The following is an 18,967-nucleotide window of genomic DNA, read 5'->3' as shown; positions in this document are numbered from 1 at the left end:
GCACCGGGTTGCCAGGTTCCAACAGCAGTCTCATAGGACAGTGATCTGATGCAGCAGCCGTCTCGTGTTGCAGACTTGCACGTGGGTATAGGGAAATCCAATCCGTGCTTGCCATAGCACGGTCGAGTCGAACTCGACAGTAACTTCCCCCCGCCGTCTTCTTCTCAAAAGTCCAAGCCTTCCCCTGGTATCCCAGATCCCCAAGAACACAAACATCCATTGCTTCCCGAAAGCCCTCAATCTGAGATGTCCTATGCTGGGGAGTCCCAAAGTGTTCATGCTGGTGTAGAATCTCTTTGTAATCACCAATACACAGCGAGGGTAAGTTGCTCACCATACACATGTTTTCTATCTCTTTCCAACTTGTGCCTCACCATACACACATGTGAGCATCCAATCTGCACAGTTTGGTATGGACACTGTTGCATCAACATGATACTCAGAATACCCAAAAATATCAAGCTTTATTCCATCATTCCAAAAAACACCAACACCTCCGCTACGTCCGGAACTACTAACATCATACGAATGGTTAAAACCTAAAGTACCAACAAGACTTTCGACACGTGGTTTTGATATTTGAGTTTCAACTATGCATAACACGGTCATGGCAAATTGCTTCGCTAGATCGCGAAGCTCTCGAATTGTCGCGGCTTTGCCCACACCACGACAATTCCAATATAGTAGATTCATTGTGCGCGGTGATCCTCCCCTCGGGAGGTCGCTGGTTTTGCTTCAATCTGTTTGTCATTTGGTGGACCTTTTTTTCCACCATTCTTCTCCGCATTTGTCCTCATCCTCTTCAGGTCCTGCTTTGATGATGGACTGGCTGGGACCCCCGATGGGGGCAAATAAGAAGAGGATTACCTGATGGCACTTCAGCTCTTGCTCCACCCAAAGGGTCAGATAGGTCAGAAGAACGTTTCCTATTGTCTTTGGCGTGGTGTGATGTCTACTACACAACCTTCTCCTTATAGACGTTGTTGGGCCTTCAAGTGCAGAGGGTTGTAGGACAGTAGCAATTTTCCCTCAAGTGGGTGACCTAAGGTTTATCAATCCGCGGGAGACGTAGGATGAAGATGGTCTCTCTCAAGCAACCCTGCAACCAAATAACAAAGAGTCTCTTGTGTCCCCAACACACCTAATACAATGGTAAGTTGTATAGGTGCACTAGTTCGGCGAAGAGATGGTGATACAAGTGCAATATGGATGGTAGATATAGGTTTTTGTAATCTGAAATTACAAATACAGCAAGGTAACAAATGGTAAAAGTGAGCACGAACGGTATTGCAATGCGTGGAAACAAGGCCTAGGGTTCATACTTTCACTAGTGAAGTTCTCTCAACAATGATAACATAATTGGATCATATAACTAGCCCTCAACATGCAACAAAGAGTCACTTCAAAGTCACTAATAGTGGGGAACAAACGAAGAGATTATTGTCGGGTACGAAACCACCACAAAGTTATTCTTTCTGATCGATCTATTCAAGAGTTCGTACTAGAATAACACCTTAAGATACATATCAACCAAGACACTAATGTCACCTAGATACTCCATTGTAACCTCAAGTATCCGTGGGCATGATTATACGATATGCATCACATAATCTCAGAATCATCTATTCAACCAACACAAAGAACTTCAAAGAGTGCCCCAAAGTTTCTACCAGAGAGTCAAAACGTGTGCCAACCCCTGTGCATAGGTTCCCAATGTCACGAACCCGCAAGTTGATCACCAAAACATACATCAAGTACTCACATGAATCCACGTGTGCCAACCCATATGCATAGGTTCCCAATTGTCACAAACCCGCAAGTTGATCACTGCAGATAGACACGTGCAAGACATACATCAAGTGTTCTCAAAGACTCAATCCGATAAGATAACTCCAAAGGGGAAACTCAATTCATTACAAGAGGGCGAGGGGGAAGAACATCATAAGATCCAACTATAGTAATAAAGCCCATGGTACATCGATATCAAGACATCTCAAGAACACGAGAGAGAGAGAGAGAGATCAAACACATAGCTACTGGTACATACCCTCAGCCCCGAGGGAGAACTACTCCCTCCTCGTCATGGAGATCGCCGGGATGATGAAGATGGCCACCGGAGATGGATTCCCCCTCCGGCAGGGTGCCGGAACGGGCTCCAGATTGGTTTTTGGTGGCTACAAAGGCTTGCGGCGGCGGAACTCCCGATCTAGGTTCCTTTTTGGAGGTTTCTGAATTTATAGGAATTTATGACGGTGGAATTACGTCAGTTGGGCCCAAGAGGAGGTCACAAGCCTGGTCGCCACCACCTAGGGGGTGGTGGCGGCGTCAGGGCTTGTGACTCCCTCGTGGCTCTTCTGGCCTTCTTCCAAAGCTTCGGGGGGTCTCTTTTGGTCCAAAAAAATCATCGTAAAGTTTCATTCCATTTGGACTCCGTCTGAAAATGGGCAAAAAACATGGAAAAAACAGAAACTGACACTTGGGACTGAGTAGCATATTCATGCATATAAAACATCCAAAGTTGACAAGATAATAGCATGGAACCATAAAAAATTATAGATACGTTGGAGACGTATTAAGCATCCCAAGCTTAACTCCTGCTCGTCCTCGAGTAGGGAAGTGATAAAGAATGAATTTTTGATGTTGCATGCTACCTAGCATAGTTGTCCTTTGTAACTTCTCTCACGCGACATGAATGTTCAGATCCGTTAGATTCAAAACAATAGTTTGCTATTGACGTGGAAACAATAATAATTCAAGCAAACTAGCAAGGTAATCATGAACTTTCAAAATAACAAGGACAAAAGAAAGTTATCCCTACAAAAGCATATAGTTTGGCTATGCTTTATCATCGTTTCACAACGAATTTAAATCATGCACAACCCCGGTATTGGCCAAGTAATTGTTTCACACCTTTACTTTCTCAAACCTTTTCAACTCTCAAGCAATACATGAGCGTGAGCCATGGTTTTAGCACTATAAGTGGTGTGGAGTGTGGTGGAGGTTGCAAGACAAAAACAAGGAGAAGATGGTCACATTAACTAGGCATATCAATGAGCTGTGGAGATACTCATCAATAGCTATCAATGTGAATGAGTAGGGATTGTCATACAAATGATGCACTAGAGCTAAGAGTATGTGAAAGCTCTTAAAGAAAACTAATGGGTGTGCATCCAACTTGCTTGCTCACGAAGACCTAAGACAATTTTGAGGAAGCCTATCATTGGAATATACAAGCCAAGTTATATAATGAAAATTTCCCACTAGCTATATGGTGGTGGCAAAACGAGAGACTCTCAATCATGAAGATCATGGTGCTTAATAAGCACAAGTGTGGAAGGATAGTAGCATTGTCCCTTCTCTCTTTTTCTCTCATTTTTTTGGTGGGCTCTTTGGCCTTTTTTTTGGTGGGCATCTTTGGCCTCTTTTTGTAAATGGGCTTCGCTGGCCTCTTTTATTTCCTCACATGGGACAATGCTCCATCAATGATGATCATCACACTTACAACTCAAAACTTAGAGCAATGATGACTCTATATGAAATGCCTTCGGTAGTGTACCGTGACAATGATCTAGCATGGCATAGACATCAATGGAAACATCATGCTAGCTATCTTACGATCATGCAATGGCAATGTAGACGTGGTGGCACATGTCATGGTGGTAGTTGCATGGCAATATATCTCGAAATGACTTTAAAAAGCCATAATAGGTAGTTATGGTGGCTGTTTTGAGGGAGGTTAATGGTGGGTTTTGTACACCGGCGAAAGTTGCACGGCACTAAGAAGATAGTGATGGTGGAAGGTGAAAGTGCATCTAAACCATGGACTCAACATTAGTCATGAAGAACTCATATACTTGTTGCAAAAGTTTTATTAGTAATCGAAACAAAGCATTCAACGCATACTCCTAGGGGAAGGGTTGGTAGGTATAAACCATCGCGTGATCCCGACCGCCACGCAAAGGATGACAATCAAAAGACTAATCATGCTCAGACTTCATCACATAGCGGTTCACCATACGTGCATGCTACGGGAATCACTAACTTCAACACAAGTATTTCTAGATCCACAACACCTTACTAGCATGACTTCAATATTACCAAAACCATAACTCAAAATTAATTGAGATGAATCAAAGTTCTCTAACTATTCAATGCACATGAAGGTGGAAGTTTTCGTATCCCTTTGGATAACTACCCCTTTTGAGACTACTTTCAAAGCATAGATCAACTACCAAGCCACGCACTGCAGCGCTCTAAAAGATATAAGTGAAGCACATAGAGCAAAAGTATCTAGCTCAAAAGATATAAGTGAAGCACATGTGAGCTGAATTGTCTACCAAAGGATATAAGTGAAGCTCGACAAAATCACGGTGAGTGCATGTCTCTCTCTCTAGGTGTGCAACAAGGATGATTGTGACACAACAAAAATAAAAGACTCCTACGATACAAGACGCTCCAAGCAAAACACATATCATGTGGTGAATAAAAATATAGCTCCAAGTAACATTACCCATGGATTGAAGACGAAAGAGGGGATGTCTTCTCGGGGCATCCCCAAGCTTAGGCTTTTTCTGCATCCTTGAATCAACTTGGGGTGCCTTGGGCATCCCCAAGCTTGAGATCTTGCCACTCTTTATCTCTTTGTCCATAAGAACTTCACCCAGAACTTGAAAACTTCACAACACAAAACTTAAACAGAAACTCGTGATATCATTAGTATAAGAAAGCAAATCACCACTTCCTTAGATACTGAAGCAAACTTAAATTCTACTTATGTTGGTGTTGGGTTGTTGTATTTTTACTTTTCCATGGCTAGTACCCTCCGACACTATCCATAGTTTCATCAAAATAAGCAACCAACTCAACAAAAACAGAATCTGTTAACAGCAAACCAGTCTGTAGCAATCTCTATACTTCGCATACTTCTGGTATTTCAAAAAATCTGAAAATTACGACAGTCCGAAGAAATTGCATAGAAATCAGCAGCAAAAAGAATCAACTCAAAAGCTCTTACAGAATAAAAATGAAAATTCTTTTCGTGAGCAGAAAGTTTCTGTCTTTTTCCAGCATGATCAAACAATCATCACCAAGACTAATCATAACGGTTTTGCTTGGCACAAACACAAAAAGAAACACAAAAGACACAATCATAACAGAATTATGATGGTGTGGAGAAAACAAAAGAGGAAGCAAAAAGAAAAGAAAAATTTATTCATTGGGTTGCCTCCCAACAAGCGCTATCGTTTAACGCCCTTAGCTAGGCATTGATTTCAATGATGCTCACATAAAAGGTAAGGATTGAAACACAACGAGAGCATCATGGAGCAAATGGCTAGCACATTTGAGTCTAACCCACTTCCTATGCATAGGGATTTTGTGATCAAACAATTTATTGGAGCAAGAATCAACTAGCATAGGAAGGCAAAACAAGCATAGCTTCAAAAATTTCAACATATGGAGAGGAAGCTTGATACTATTGCAATAAGTAGAAGCATATGATCCTCTCTCATAGTAATTTTCAGTAGCATCATGAATGAATTCAACAATATAACCAGCACCTAAGGCTTTTTTTTCATGATCTACAAGCATAGGAATTTTACTACTCTCCACATAAGGAAATCTATTATCAAGAATAGTAGTGGGAGTATCGTGGAAGACTTGAGCACTACAAATTGTGTCCACAATGAAATAGCAAGGTTTAGCAAAGAGGTTTTCGAGAGTATGACAAGTTTTATCATCCCTGTTCTTTAAAGCATAAGTATCCTCACAATAATCATCATAGATAGGGGGCATGCTTTCATCAAAATGATTTTGATCATTCAAAGTGGAAGAGCTAAAAAATCATCTTCATCAAATATAGCATCCCCAAGCTTGTGGCTTTGCATATCATTAGCATCATGGGTATTCAAAGAATTCATGCTAAGAACATTGCAATCATGCTCATCATTCACATATTCTATGCCTAGCATTCTATGTAATTCTTCTTTTAGCACTTGAGCACAATTTTCCTTCCCATCATGCTCACGAAAGACATTGAAAAGATGAAGCATATGAGGCATCCTCAATTCCATTTTTTTTTTGTAATTTTCAGCGAAAGAACAAGAAACAAAAAGATTTGATTGCAAGATCTAAAGATATACACAGAGTATAAATTGTCCTCCAAGACCGAAACTTCACGTCATGCGTGCGCTAGATACCATGCAGCATGCATGTTCATGAAAATCCAATTTTAGCTATAAGGCTTATTGATGTGTACACGGGCAGTGCTACCCACCTTGTGGCATCTGACAACGCTTCTTTCTCATTTTACACAATATCATCAAGATCCTCTTCCCGTAGGCCAAGTTTGGCGATCATCAACTCCACTATACTTGTTAGTGTTTGATCCAGAAGCATCTCCAGATCCGCCTACCGTCATACTAGAAAAGCCTTGCCCGGATCGAGCGATGAAGCGGGGGGGGGGGGGGGGGGGGGGCTGACTCAGGATTGTCTCGGAATGGTGCGCTCATTTGGGACGTGGGCTTGCGGGTTGTGGGTTTATGAGATGCAAGTCATCTAATGAGGCCGAAGTGAAATGAACTCCATCAACTCAGCTCAAATACTCAGCCACGTGGCATATAATCATAGTATTTTTTCCAAATTTTAGGTATGGCCGCTGCCAAACCTCGTCATATAGTCGGCTTTGCCCTTTCAAGTGACCGGGCATATGAAAAAAAAAGATGCGACTGTGCTTGACGGGTCGTGTCCGAAGACGGTTAAGAGGTTGGATTAAAAAGTTCCGTTCCGTCAGTAGATGCTCTTACCGCTACAGAGTTCTTTACTCTTTGGCATGTACGATGCGGTACTGGCTGGAGCCTTCCCTTTGGCATCCGATGCAGCGAGCAAGATGCCCGCCGCAGACGCACGCGTGCAGCGCCCGCACCGACGGCAAGTTGCACGGCGCCACCGCAGCCGGGTGCACGCGCACGCACCCGAAAGCCGGACCGGGCGGCACGTACGAGCAGCTGCCCGAGCCCCATCCGCCATGACCAGGCATGCATGTACTCCTACAAGAGTACCAGTACAACCGTGCGCGCACGCCTGGCAGGGAAAACGACTCCTCACCGTGCGCGCGCGCAGGCCGTGGTCTCGTCCCGTGTCGGTCGTCCAGACTAGACACGCCGTGCGCTTGCGCCACCAGCGAGAACGTACCGAGCATGCACGCCAACGGCCATGCATTGCATTGCTGGTAGCTAGGCCATGCGGCTCGTATGGCTCGTCTTCTTCCTCTCGGGTCCTTACGTTCCAACAGTTTGACGCTGGAATTACTACAAAGTTGGAAAACTCAAAGGCACTCGATTGTTCTCGGCTGTCAGCTTCCACGACTCCACGTATAATTTGGTGGATGCGTCCCGTCCCATCCACCGGCTACGCGTCCTGCAATATCTCGCCACAATGTTAGCTGCACGCCAGAGACGGGACCATTCATGTTTTGAACGTAAACCGACAAAGGTTTCCGACGTGCTCACAATCGGGATCTTAAAGCCGCTGTCCGGTGCAAAATCAAAGAGGAAGATCGTAAAGCCGCTGTTCCGGCCGAGGCCCACGCTTACAATCATCCGAAGCGAGTGCTCCCAGCCGCGCCCCGTCGACACTATTTCCTGGTTAGACGTGTCATGGCCTCCGTCCATGCGCGCCTGATCGATGCGAGCTTGAATAATTAGTTGCACCGCGTGATCGCAACATTATGACACATGTGATTGCTGTTTTGAAACCGCTGACGGGTGCGGGCAATCTCCCACCCAACAGCATCAGTCTCAGCGTCACGGCCGTGCTATATGCCATGCCCACCTTCTTTCAAGCTCTAGTAGGTCTTGCAGAAAAAACTAAGGAAATTAAGAAATGTTGAGGTGGGAATTAGGAATGTTTGAACTAATGGAAAATGAGGGTTTATGGCTGGCGAGTTGGATTGAACAGGATCAAGCAATGAAGGGAGTGTGTGGCGTATCTTTTGAAGATTATATAGTGTTCTAGATCCTTTGATCTTGTTTTCGATGCTTGTCTCCTTCATTTCATATGGTGCTAGCTGGTTGTCTTAAAAGAGGTGGCATCCAAAACGTAGCCTCAAATCTTCCTGGAAGTGTAGCTATGATGTTTTTGAGGGTTCGGTATGTGAATGTCCAAAGATTATCCGGTTGCTTTGCGCTCTTGGGTATTTTAGTTTCAACATCATGCGAAGAGGTGTTTTGGCTTCCGGATGCATTTATATCTAGGTGAATAATAATAATAATTGTTTTAAAAAACCTAATTTTTTTAAGATGTTCGTCTTACTATCGCAAGCATGCTCACCAATTTTCAGATGAATCGGAGCAGTGATGTTTGAAAAAATTGGATGTGACATTTTGGGGTAACCATTAATATTCAATTTTGGTTATTTTTCACGGGCCAAAATGCTTAACCTTTTTGCCTAAATTCTTTCAGGTAGCATTTCAAAGTGACAAAGTGTAGAAAAAATTTGTTAAGTTTCCTTTTCAAATTATAAAACTAATTTTTGATGGGCAGGAGCACGTGCTCTCAGGAGCCGAATTGCATCTCCCCAACATCATGCCCTTATTTTGTCCTTGTAGTTTGTGACGACATTGTGGTTTCTCACATATGAAATCGCAGAGGAAATCCGCTATGTGGAGGGTGGCTCGTGCACGAGTTGCATTTATCATGGATTTTGTGGAGTTCCTCTCGTGTATGCATGTGATCTTTATATCGAGGATGCTTGGATACGTTTTAATCTCAAGACTAAAAGTAGTGAAACTAAAACTTGCTAGCCTCATCCATGCTTGAATTCAAGTACTAAAAAGATTAAAGTCAAGTTAATAAACAATTATTATCCTCCAAATTAACCCTCCAATCCAGAACTCGCCTATGTTAAAGAAGAGGAGTTAAATGAGGAGAGAGAGGACTAATCCATATTTTAGTAGGGGTACCCCTGACTAAAAAAATTTAGCCTCGAGACTAGTTTCAGCCCCTCTTTAATCACGGGTGCTTGGAACTTTAGCCTCTTAAAGAGACTATTTTTAGACAGACTAGTTTTAGTCTCTTGGATCCAAGCACCCTCATATTCCGTTCTCGCATCTGATAGATGCATATGCATCCACTTCATTAATTATTTAGAAAAATCTTACAAAATAATAAATTAATATATCTGAAGCTGATATCTTGACACCATTTGTCGCTATTTCTATTTATTGATAACAGAGTGCTAAATGTCCGTATCGAATACCAAACATACATCGCATCAAAGGCTAACATCTAAAGCTGGATGCCGTGAGCAAGCCACATACCAGGTATGGGGACAAACCGGTCCAATGCATTCTCATAGATTGTCGTCGTCGTCTTCCATCAACCCATCTTCAAAACAGGTACCAATGCATCAATCTTGTTAGGCCTGCCGTCTATGCCCCCACGTCAGAGAAAACCTGCTCCCTTCATTATCACGCATCCATCCTCGAGACTTTGTTGTGACTCGCCGTCGAGACTCCACAACATTGATGCGTCAGAGGGATTGACACTCCACTGTAGATGTCGTCCACCGGTCCCTCGAGCCTCTGCACACCTCCAAGAATGACACCCTCAAAAGGGGTACGACACATGTGTGTCGCCGTCATTCGATCGACTAATCTAGGGTTATCCCTCGAGGTAGAGGATACGGGTCTAGAGCTTCTCCGCGACAATGCCTTCAAGAAGGGGACGACGTAGAAAAAGCCGCCATCGTCGACCTTGGCAACGTGTCAAGGATAGGGTTTCCCTCCGGATCCGCTCGAGGACCATTCGTCTAGCATCGTCTGCATGGGACCGCCAGCGATCATCGTCACCACGCATGGCGGTCGAACCGACCGGATCCGATCTGACCGGATACCACGCCCAATGCCTCCGCAGCTAGGGTCAGATCTGATCTGACCTACCGTCGTCGTGGGCACGCATGCAGCGTACAACGGCCCGCCCCAATAGAGTCGTCCCACTGAGGACACCACCGCCGCTACAACGCCAATTTCCGCGCCCGCCGGAATCCGCTGCCTCGCGAGATCGACGTACACCGGCTCTCCCGAGGTGCGAAGAAGAGGGTCCCACCGCCAGCCAATGTGAGCGGATTTGCCCCGACGGCCACGACCGACAATGAGATTGGGGGAATGTGGTGAGGAGGCAAGGGGTAGGAGATCGGTGCCGTCGCCCGAGTCGCCCAGGAGGGGACGACGCGAGGGCCTGACGTGGTCTCATGTCGCTATACAAGTCTAAATATGTGCACGAACGTGATATTGCACATCTCAGAACATCTACAGCCGGACTCCTCATATTCGTCTCAAACGTCCGGATAGGTCGCCCGGTCACAAGAAATCGATCCAGTCGGACCCTTCAAACGAATCTCAAAACACCTAAGCCCGGGCGTACCCGTCACGTCGGTCTGACAGCGTGGTCCCACGGGGACTTGCCCGAAAACCCGAAGGACCGATGCAGGTTCGGCGCACCGTCCGGATCGCTGCGGGTCTCTCTCCGCATGTGCCACTCGATCGGTCCACATAGCCATCTTTTATTCATCCCACTCTGATTGAATAATCTTGCACTAAAAAGTTGAAGAAAAAAAAACCACACGAAAAGTAATGCATGTTGCTTCGACTGCGGTCTACCTTTCAAACATCAAAGTAACACAATCGGACTGCTTCCTTCAAAAAAACATGTTTGTCTAAATCAAACATGCATCATTTAGCTGCCAACAAGCACATGTGACCAAACAATCGGTGTGCAAGACCATCTCACCCTACGACCTACTGTGGAGTTTGAACCAACAACAGCAACACCAATAAAAATAAACAAATCAAACGAGTTGCTCAATCAAAACTGATCATCTCCATCAACAAGGCTGCGCAAACACGTATACGAGTCCTTGTTTATCACCGTGAGTTCAACGTGAATTCCGGAGATTAATTGGAGAAAAATAATGCAAAGCAATTGGCCATTCGACCATCTCTTTCGCGTATAGAAGTCGTGGTGTTGCTTCCATGCCCCCCGCGGCTAAACATGTGCCTCTTGGTCCATATATCCAGCGGCTGCCATGTCCACATACTAATCCATCAACGTTAAAAGGTTGACACAAGAAATTTAACAGGTTGTAGTAAGCTTGTGTTCCATCTTGACAGTGCAACTTGCACGCCGACGGCTTGCTCTCCTCTACAAACCTGTTAATCATCCGTAGAATAAACGCCACCTTGAGAAAGAGGGCCACTCCTATTAGCCGTGGATATGAGGTCAAGAACTGTCACATTTGCCAGTTGATACATATGATCCATGGATGACCACTACGTGCAGCGACACCTGGACGTAATATTCCCCCGTTTATCTTTTCCTCCCTTCACATGGTAAGATCAGTCGATCACAAGAATTAGCGTTGGTATTGACTATCATTATCCTTCTGTGAGGCTGGAGATACGCCAGGTGCTGGTATATACTCCATTGCTGCTGAGTTTTTCTGCCCCAATAATTGGAGCCATTGACATGGACGGGCTTTGCCTTTAGCTAGCTAGCTAGCTAGTGCTGTAGATCGATCAGGCAAATGAAAGCATGGGTTTGGCACTTGTGGAAGAGAGACAAAGATAGATAACTGGTGGATTTTTGGGAACGGGACTGATCTGAATTGATCCGAGCAAAAGCTAAAAAAGCGCGTCCAGTCATGCTTGCGCGTCTGTAGATAAGCCGGAGAGGAGGTGGAGAAAAGTGCTTCGCTAGAAAGGGTTTACCTAATAGCATGGGTACCTACTTCACCTACGCACGTAACAACATCTACAGCCGGATCCTTCAACTGACCTCTCATACATCTACGGATATGTCAGATGAGTGATTGAACAGGAGAAAGAAAAAAATATCCAACCGGATCCCTCGTATCGTTTCTATATGTCCAGACAGTCTGTAAATCCTTGTATCGTCTCAAATATGAGGATGATATAAGGGCTCACGGACACACCCGGACGTGACCGGTCAGTCCGCACATAGGACACGACTTTATCTTGAACTACATTTTTACTTTCTTTATTCATTCTTTTATTTTTCTCTTTTTCTCTTCACCAATCACGTAAAAATGACAGAAAATATGGAGAAGAAAATGAAAAGTATAGTTGTACGGATGGATAAATAACAAACACATTCGGTTGTTATAAGGATTGGATTTGCAAGTTCCGACTGCGAGATGCCATGTTTATGCTAATGGAAGTGTGCTTCAAGTCAAATGTACTTAATTAACCCTGAATTCTTCACCTTCACATGCAACTAAACGAATATATACCGGCGACGAAGATTACACCTCTACTTTTCGGTCGTCTGAGAGGAGCCCTAGTACCCGACCAAAGATTATGGGTGACCCTTGATCCCTAGATTTTGGTCCCAGCCCACTCATCATCGTAAACGTCTAGTTCAATCTCTGACACGCATTTCTCATCCATTTGTTGATCCGTTGCTGATGTTGTTCCTGATGACAACGCGTTATCGGACCATTAAATTCCTCCTTCATTTCCGCTGCGAAAAGCAGAGGGTGCGCAATTGTGTATTCGAACTTCAAATTTCATGAATATCCATATTTTAGTAGTTTAAAAAATTCTGAAAAAGAATACATAGATATATGAAGCTATAATACACAAGTGTGTAAATTTTCAGAACTAAATACGTGAAAATGACGGTTATGAAAAAAAAGACAAATCTGAAGCTTTTTAACACATGACACTAATCATCTTTCTAGACCATGAATTTGTTTTTTTTATACAGGCCGCGTCTTAAAGTATTTTGATCTAAAATTTTACACACACACACGGATCATATACTTGTTTAGTTGTATAATTTTCTTCAGATTTTGGGAACCAAAATTTTTTAATTTTGAATTTTTTTAAAAAAATTCGGCCTCCATGGCTTCCGGAAGCCAAACGTCCATTCTCATATAAAACATAATGTTTTCCTTAGCTTGGCCAGATGGCTTTCGTCTCAAGTTCAGTCTATACTTACTAGTAAAGCTAATTAAGAGCATCTCTAGCAGATACTGCAAAAAAGCGAAAACTGCAAAGTTCCAGCGAGTTTGTGGGCCGAGTCCAGTTTTCTGCACAGAGCACACTCCGCATCTGCAGCCCGGCCCGCAAACGTTTGCCGCGAATCCGCAAATGTACGCGGGGTTGGCATAAAAGCCGTTTGGGCTCCTATTTACGGGGCCAAACCCTCATCTCCGTCGTCGAATTCGTCTTCGTCGTTCCCCTCCCTTCCCTAGCTCCAGCCGCCCGATTCGCTCGCCATGGACGCCCTTCCTCTGCATCTGCAGCAGGTGCGTCGCCGTCGACGCCGCGCGGAAGCGGTCGTCGCATAAATGGACGGGGAGGGGCCTTCCGGTGCCGGCGTCGCTGCTGCGGCGGGAGATCGAGGAGTTCGACATCCGTCACGGTCTCGTGCACGCCCCCGCGCTTCCCGCCGCACCTGCGCCTCCCGATTCACCACCGCCGGAGTTCGAGGAGGGGAGCTCCTCCGGCACCTGGACCCTCTACACCACGTCATCGTCGCCGTACATTCCGGCCCGCGAGGCCGCCGGCGACGAGGACGGCTTTGAGATCTAGATCCGGCCGCCTTCGAGGGCTCGGTGACCCGCGAGGACTTCGTACCCGAGGAGGTCCTCGCCACAGTGACCGGCGCGGTCGTGGCGCGCTCCACGGAGGAGGTCGAACATGACGCCAAGCGCCGCCGCCGTGAGGTCGACATCAATCAGCTCTTGCTCGACCAGGGCCTCGAGCAGGACCGCCTCCACCGCAAGCAGGAGGTCGCCAAGCGCGCGAGAAGGGGAAATCTGTCGTCATCTACGTCGACGACGACTCCGACGAGGAGTGAATGCACTCTAGCGATGGCGCGGCCGCACCCTATGAGCTCCCGTGAGCTAATTTTTGTTTGTTTAGGGTTAGGGCCACGTATTCGAGCGCATTTTGGCCATCTGTGGCAATGTTTAACCACCCACCCACCCACCACCCCCCCCCCCCCCCCCGCGCGATGTAAATCTTAACGAAAAACGGATGAACTAGTATTGGATGAACTAATCTCCCGCGTAGTTTGAATGTTAATTTGCAGTTCTGTTTGCCGTGTCTCTTCTGCGCAACACGTTTCTGAAACTGTAACCCAGTTTGCACTGGACTGCAAAGTGAGTTTGCAGTTTCACAAACTGCAGGGTCTGCTAGAGATGCTCTAAACTTCACTAGAAAGCCGTCAACTTCTCGTTCCACAAGAGTAGCAGTATCTCACTCAAGCAGCATGATAGTGACCACATACATCTCAAATAAACAGAACTACATCCGGACATTTCATATTAGATTGTCAAATCCATACAAAAGCATGCATATTAAAAAAAGTTGCGTACTATGTAGAAACCTAACTAGTACTCCTCGTCGAAGATTTCGATGATCTACGTGCCCTTCGACGGATACAAGGACGACGGTTGCAGTTCTGCCCCCTCCGGCGGATAAATATGCGGCAACTGTGGGTATGACCCCTCCGTCTGCTCCGTTGCGGCCTCCTCCATCGCTATCTCCGTGTCAAGCTCGTCGAAGAGGGCGTCAGCCTCTACCTGCCTCTGTCGGATGAGTCTGCGGTTGGCCCACACCTCGGCCTCATCCTGGATGGAATCCTGGATCGCTTGCTGCTCCGCCATCTTCTCGGCTTGGGCAATGGCGAACTCTACATCCACCTCATCATGTTCAAGCCCAGAGTAGCATGGTCCTCCTCGTCCTCCTCCGCCCCGTCATTTTCCATTGGCTCTGGCAGCCCCTCCTCCGTCTGATCCTCCTCCTCCGACTTCGGCAAGTCCGAAGGCAGGACGGAGCAATGCGGGCGGCATGCCGATCCTGGATCTCCGCCTCGATCTACACCCGTCGCTTCGGCGTGAAAATAGCATACGTGGTGATCCTACGGCGGACCATATAGACGGTGAAGAGCATGGGAGAGCGGGGAAGATGAGGCGGACGGGCTCGGGTGGCGGCGGAGGGAGGGAGGAGGCAGATGTGCTAGGGTTGGGGGACGCCGACCGGCTTAAATAGCCAGCTATGGCCTCGGGCGACGTGCCGGAGCGGCACGACACGACGTTCACACCGCGGCGACGGTCGACGTGTCCGTTGAACCGTCGGGTTTTCGGATGAGTCTGGATGGGATCCTATCATTAGGCGCCCCTATATCCGTCACAAAGTTAGGCTGGATATGAGAGGTACTCGTCATCCCGAGTGTTTGATGCCGGTTTGAAAGGCACTGTTGGATTGAATTTTTGTGACCGGTTAATGATCAGCGGCCTACTCAGGTGTTTAAGATGGATATGAGGAGTCCAACTGTAGATGCTCTAACTTCAGGCCAATTTTCTCAACGAAATGAGGTATTGATCACGCGGATGTAGGAGAGATAGATCGATGCTGCGCAGGTACACGCGACACATAGAGAAAAAATATCCTTTGCCAAAGTCTTTATCCGATGTTTAGCTGCTTGGTTTTGAATCTTCCTTTCTTCTAGATGCCAACATTTTCTTTATTAGCTTGTTCTTTCGCTTGCGTCTTACACGTTGATCACTCGCCAGCGTGTAGGTTGCCGCCTAGACAGGGATGTTCCTCTCGTCTGAATGTCCTAGACCTTTCTTTTAAGGAGAAAAGACTACAATTTGATTTTAAGTTAATGAAGCCCTTACGATTAACCTTACAACACAACAAAGGAAAGGGATCAGAAACAAGTCAGTATAACAGTGATGAGGAGCAACCACAAACCGCATAAAACAACAAACCAATACGAGTTGAAGATTGATGCGACACGTTGGGTCATCCGAATTAACGTCCATGATCTGTCATGTAGAGCGAAGAAAGATGCGGACTCAAAAAGGGAACAAATGACAAGAGGGGCCATGTCATCACAATCCCAAGGGCAGCAACCATGGCATCGCCATCCAGCTCCATCACCAAAAGGAGCCAATGTTCCCTTGCCCTAGATCGAGAGGGCGCCGCACCATCGGAAAATGAAGATGCACATGACCCTAGAGCCTGGATGGAAACTAATGCCTTGGTCCCACATCAAGGATTTTGAGCACAGACCGTGTGCAAACTTGCACATCTTGAGAGAAGCATCATCGAGGCCACAATATCCTCAACGTGAATAGAAGAAGTTGTTGTCCGCCACCACACTGCAACCACTACCAGTAGGCACCTTGCTCATGATACGAAGTGTCCAAGAAGCGAATGACGCCACAACACCGACTTCGCCCGATCTGAAGATAGACCAAGGTTTTCACATAGAGTAGAGAGGAGGAGGCCATCCATAATGAGGCCTCCAAGGAGGGAAACGTTCCTCGAGAGCGTCGCTGTCAAAAGCACCGACACCGTCAAGCAAAGCTTTCTCCTGGGACCCGACCTTCTACCACCCAAATTCCGCTAGCCACACCTCAACTGTGCCCCTGAAGGGACCAACGGATTGGTGAGGAAGACATGTAGAGGTGGAGATGACACCCAAAACAGAGAAAGGTGCAACTTCGACGACAATACCCAGGCATGAACATCTCCCACGCGAGCTGCCTTCTCGCTCGCACAAGCGAGGCACCACACGAGCACCTAGAAGACACCACCCACCGCGAGAGCACCTCCAAGCCCACAATCCCGGAGTTGCCACTCGAGAGTGTGAATAGCCAACCTTACATGCCTTCCGTCGAGAAGACCAACCTTACATGCCATCCACCCATGCTACCGCACCAACGCACATCGATAGCCTACAACTCCTCCACTATCGGCGACCATCTGCGTGACGGCTAGATTCTTGAGGCTCAGATTCACACGAATTCACACGGACGTGTACCAGGTTGAGCACAAATACGGTTATCTATGACTATGGCCTAACGAGGTCGGACCATGGAAGCTAGGAGGGAAGGATGCCTGAAAGCCTCAACTCCGCCACTAGCCTGCCGACATCGACGATGAGGGGAGATGGCATGAGAGCTAGGTGGGAAGGATGCATGGAGGCCTCAACTCCGCCACGGGCATGCCAACATCGACGACGAGGGAAGATGGCATGGGAGCTAGAAGGGAAGGATGCGTGGAGGCCTCAACTCCGCCACGGGCCTGCCGACATCAACGGTTAAGGGCGCGGGAGAAAAACCAAAAGCTCTTTGAAAACAACCTATACCCTTAAAAAACTTAAGAACAACTTTAGCCGGCCAACTCAAACGGACGTCCATGTTATCCGAGACTTGAGAACCTAGTTGTATTTGTATGCGCTTGGCGCCATTGCCCATTATGCGTGCGTTGATTCTCTTTGAGAGACGAACACATCAACACATGTTCCATACACAATTGCACACTTGCACTTGTCGACAAGGACATGTTAATTTATGCGCTCGCCTCTAAAAAAAATCATTCCGGCCGCTCGCACGTCATTCCAGTTTGTGCAGCCAGCCCATCCTCTTCTATTTATATGCTTGTTCGTTTTACATCCGTTGCACTTGCACCCGAAGAGAAAATTAAAGAAGAGAGAAGTTGCCCGTCGGCCATGGAGAGCTCCTCCTCGTCTCTGTCGTTGAGCTCGTATACCGGCAACAACAAGAGGGCCAGAGAGGCCGGCCATGAAGCGGCCTCGTCCGCGGAGGCGGAGGCTGCCAAGAGGATGCGGCCGGAGGACCTGCTGGACCTGCTCGACGACGACGCCGACGCCGCGGCGGCCGGCGACCTTGCCTCCGTCATGCGGAGCCTGGAGGAGGAGATATGCTCCGGCGACGTGACCCCGCCGCAGCCGGAGCTCGGGTTCCTGCTCGAGGCCTCGGACGACGAGCTCGGCCTGCCGCCGGCCGCCGGGGCCTCCTCGTCGTCGGATGATGCCGGGGGCTGGGAGCCGGAGGAGCCCACCGGCGTCTTCGTGGACCAGATATGGGGCTTCGAGGATGAGATTGACGGCGTATACGCCTTCGGCGGCGTCACCTCCTCGCCGGAGGCCGCCGCCGCGGCTGCAGCGGCCGCGGCAGAGTGGGGCGACGACGCCTTCGACGCCGGCCTGTTCGGCTTCGGCGACGAGTCCTTCGGACCGTCCGATCTCGCCGTTCTCCGCCAGGAGACCATGCCCGCCGTTTGATCAGCCATCAGTGAATGGATTAGCCTTTTCTTTTTTACCTTTGGCTGACCTTAGCGTTACCCTTTTTTTAACCTTTTGGGGGTGTAAAGCTTCTAGATGATGCAAGATGAACAAACTGTGAGCAAGAAACCTGGAAAATGCGTTGCTTCGAACGAATGATGTAGAAAGAAAGAAAAAACATGTCGAGAAAAAAATATATGTCAAGAGGTTCCGGAAGAAATGTTTATGTTCTTGGAATAATTATTTTTGTTTAGATGAAAGGAAATAGTAGTATAATGTGAATGCGTTTACGAGTCAAAAGCAGATGCGGATTTATGGCCGTTGATGGAAATGTTTGAAATGATACGCTGCCTGCTTGTTGACCTAACCAAATGACATGACAAACCTAAATAGCGAGGAAAAAAAAACATATGACATTCAACTGCCCAGCACGATGGATTGGAAAATCAGAAGCTTCTAGTCGGACTCATGTATCTTTTAATTTTTAAAAGGATAGGCTCACAATTCTAAGGAAAAAGAAAATAAAGAATGTTTTTATAAAATGTGGATAATTATATTCGAGCCCTTGTTAGGGTATACATGCCTAATTTGCCCCTAGTTTTTGAAAACCCGCAAGGCATGCGCGTGTACCTATGTCGTAAATTTAAGTTATATAAAATATATTATTTAACATAAAAATTATATCATTAGAAAATAAAACATTAAAGTTTAATGATATATTTTTTGTACTTCCTCCGTTTCAGTTTATAAGGCGTGCACGTGTATCTAGGTCGTCAATTTGACCAACTTAATAAGAGACATATATTACAAAAAATATATCATTAGAAACTTTAGATGTTCT

At 46.6% G+C, this 18,967-nt stretch overlaps 1 protein-coding gene across 1 annotated transcript; it reads left to right on the top strand.

Annotated features, from left to right (window-relative positions):
• The first annotated feature begins 17,403 nt into the window (after window positions 1-17,403).
• Window positions 17,404-18,346, top strand: LOC123442432. Its single transcript, XM_045118481.1, has one exon. The coding sequence runs from the start codon at window positions 17,476-17,478 to the stop codon at window positions 18,124-18,126; it is 651 nt and encodes a 216-aa protein (XP_044974416.1). The 5' UTR covers window positions 17,404-17,475; the 3' UTR covers window positions 18,127-18,346.
• Window positions 18,347-18,967: the final 621 nt, after the last annotated feature.

The sequence above is a fragment of the Hordeum vulgare genome, chromosome 3H, assembly GCF_904849725.1.
Source record: "Hordeum vulgare subsp. vulgare chromosome 3H, MorexV3_pseudomolecules_assembly, whole genome shotgun sequence".
In the NCBI taxonomy this organism is placed as follows: domain Eukaryota; kingdom Viridiplantae; phylum Streptophyta; class Magnoliopsida; order Poales; family Poaceae; genus Hordeum; species Hordeum vulgare.
The sequence above is the reverse complement of the archived record's forward strand: the minus strand, read 5'-3'. Positions and strand labels throughout refer to the sequence as shown.

Coding starts and splice junctions, on each gene's coding strand:
- LOC123442432 (XM_045118481.1), top strand. CDS start 17,476: ATGCTTGTTCGTTTTACATCCGTTGCACTTGCACCCGAAGAGAAAATT.